This window comes from Aegilops tauschii, chromosome 2, assembly GCF_002575655.3.
Source record: "Aegilops tauschii subsp. strangulata cultivar AL8/78 chromosome 2, Aet v6.0, whole genome shotgun sequence".
Classification (NCBI taxonomy): domain Eukaryota; kingdom Viridiplantae; phylum Streptophyta; class Magnoliopsida; order Poales; family Poaceae; genus Aegilops; species Aegilops tauschii.
Genome location: NC_053036.3, coordinates 591,644,751 through 591,647,153, shown reverse-complemented (window position 1 = coordinate 591,647,153; position 2,403 = coordinate 591,644,751). Strand labels below are relative to the sequence as shown.

General features: G+C 50.6%; 1 protein-coding gene across 1 annotated transcript; it reads right to left on the bottom strand.

The window, feature by feature from the left end:
* Positions 1–940: 940 nt before the first annotated feature.
* LOC141042102 (auxin-responsive protein SAUR23-like) lies at positions 941–2,191 on the bottom strand. The gene has a single exon (XM_073509642.1). The coding sequence runs from the start codon at positions 2,104–2,106 to the stop codon at positions 1,666–1,668; it is 441 nt and encodes a 146-aa protein (XP_073365743.1). The 5' UTR covers positions 2,107–2,191; the 3' UTR covers positions 941–1,665.
* Positions 2,192–2,403: the final 212 nt, after the last annotated feature.

Genomic DNA, 2,403 nt, shown 5'->3' with positions numbered 1-2,403 from the left:
TTTTATTGATAGAATGTCATGCCATTTATTTATAAGGATGTTCTTTAGTAACTCATCATGAAGCATCAAGCGATACAAAACACAAATAGAACACATCCGACCACTGCACAATTAGGATCCATGCATTCAACACTGACGCACACACACAAGTCTCACACCGACAAAGAGCAAAGTCATATAAGACCAAAGTTATGCGAAGGCAGAGGATAATATTAAAACTAGTAGTAAAATGCAACATTGATCCTCAGCGAGCAGTCACTGACCAATGAAGAAGATGCAAGTGCACACGATTCAGACGTGGGCCCAGCCACGCGACTGAGAAACCTGGACACACTAGGCAAGCATCCAGGCACCCAGATTGGTCTATGAAGCCAAGAACATCCTTCGATTCACAAGTGGCGCAGATTATAGGGTGAGGGAAGACAGTGCTACAAGAATCTCATATTACAGACGATCCAGCGAACCCCTCCGATGCAAGTGTACTTCAATGGTAAATCTGGGCATGGGCAATGGTCTCGAGAGTCGAGACAATGCACCCCGAGTGGTCACTCCATCGTTATGGCCTTAATCTGCCACCATCAGGCCAAGAACTACACCACGCACCACCTCCGCAAAGACACATTGCAACATAGGATCGCGGTTACCCGTAGCCACGTGTCTTCTCCATGTCTCAACCACGCAAATTAGGGCGCCGAAGAGACAATGAAGCAGCAACTGCAGCGGACTTGATGTTTCTCTGCTCGAGCTCATGACAGTAAATTCCGAAACAAATGATTTTTTTTAAACTATAAAATTTATTTGTGACAAACGTTGACAAATGTTCTGGGTGCTTGTAAAATTTCATCATGGAAGGACATCCGTGGAAGTTGTGGGGAAAAAGTTAATGCTCCAAAAGTGCTATTTTCAAAAGCATTTTGAAGTGCTGATTTTTTTGGGCACGGGTTCCACGGATGTCATTCCACGGAAATTTTGCAAGCAATAAAAACATTTGCTAAAGTTTGCCATAAGAACTTCAGATTTTTTTTCAACTTGTTTTCATCTTCTTCTTTTTTCGGAATTTACTGTTCATCCCGAGCTCATTTGAGTTCGGGAGCCACTAATCACTAGTTCTTTCGAGCAAGACCAGACGTTCCTAAGAACAAGTTGTGATTGAACACATCAGAGTACCAAGTATAGGACTTAAACCTAACCAATCAAGTACTTTCCTCATTTCACAAAAAAAATAATACGGAGTACTTTCCTCTCCTCCTCAGCCACTGTGTTTGAACGAGTGAGTGTGCGCGCGTGTTGTGAGTCGTTTTTTTTTAGATGGTTGTGTGCAGGTGACTACCTTTCGCTGCACCGTACAGGGTACAGCCAACAGATCTGCAAATAGGACACGAATATATACATTTAATTTGTTGGACAAATAAATATATACATTTTGTAAAATGCCAGCTCCACTGATAGGGTGATAGTGCAGTAGCATCGGGGCGCTTTGTCAGTGTAACGGTCTTGCGCAGTTTCAGCGCGCGCACTCTGCGCCATGGATGGCATGGGCGCGCGCGTAGTTGTACTACCGCTGGCTGCTGCTTCCGGTTTGCATGAAAAGGAGCAAATGAACACGGCTATCCCGCTTCTGCAATGTACTGTAGAGAGCAGGCGTACGAACGAACGAACGATCGATCACGAGGCAAGCTTCTTCACGGCCACCCCCTGCAGCAGCGGCCGCGAGTCATCGCTTGGCGCCGCCGTGGCACCGCGGCGGCGACGAAAGGAGGGGCGCTCCTCAGAGTCGGAGGACGAGACGCGGCGGAGGACGTCGCGGAGGTGGTCCTCGTCGCAGGGGAGCGCGAGGGGGCCGGGGGCCGACGGGAAACCGTACTCCTCCTCCGCCTGCTGGAGCAGCTCCCAGAAGGCCGGGTGGCTCAGCTGCGCCACCGGCACAACGAACCGCCTCGACGACGACTCCCCGTCGCCGCGGCCCCTCACGCACACCGCCACGTGCCCGGCCGGCACCAACACATCCTTGTTGGGCCGCACCGAGGCCGCTGCTCGGGAGCGCCACCGCCGCACGGCGCGGCGCAGCCAGGCTAGCGACTGGACCGTGTTGATGACCTTGCACATGCTTGACGAGGCGGATTGGACTGAAGCGAGGGACGACTTGGCTGTGCTCTGCTCTGCTGCTGTTTGCCTTCGTTGAACTTGCGGATTGGATGGGATGGAGTATTTGGAGAGCGGGACGGGGTGCAACTATATAGCGCCGGGACTCGGGATCGGCCACTGGAGTTGGTGGAAATTGCGGGAATGACATGGACGTGTGTCGTGTGTCTTGCACGTGAGACCTAGCAGTAGCATAGCACGAGCAGTGCAGCAAAGCGATTTGTAGTATCATTTCTGGTGAAAGTGAGATGAGTGAAGTAT

Coding starts and splice junctions, on each gene's coding strand:
- LOC141042102 (XM_073509642.1), bottom strand. CDS start 2,106: ATGTGCAAGGTCATCAACACGGTCCAGTCGCTAGCCTGGCTGCGCCGC.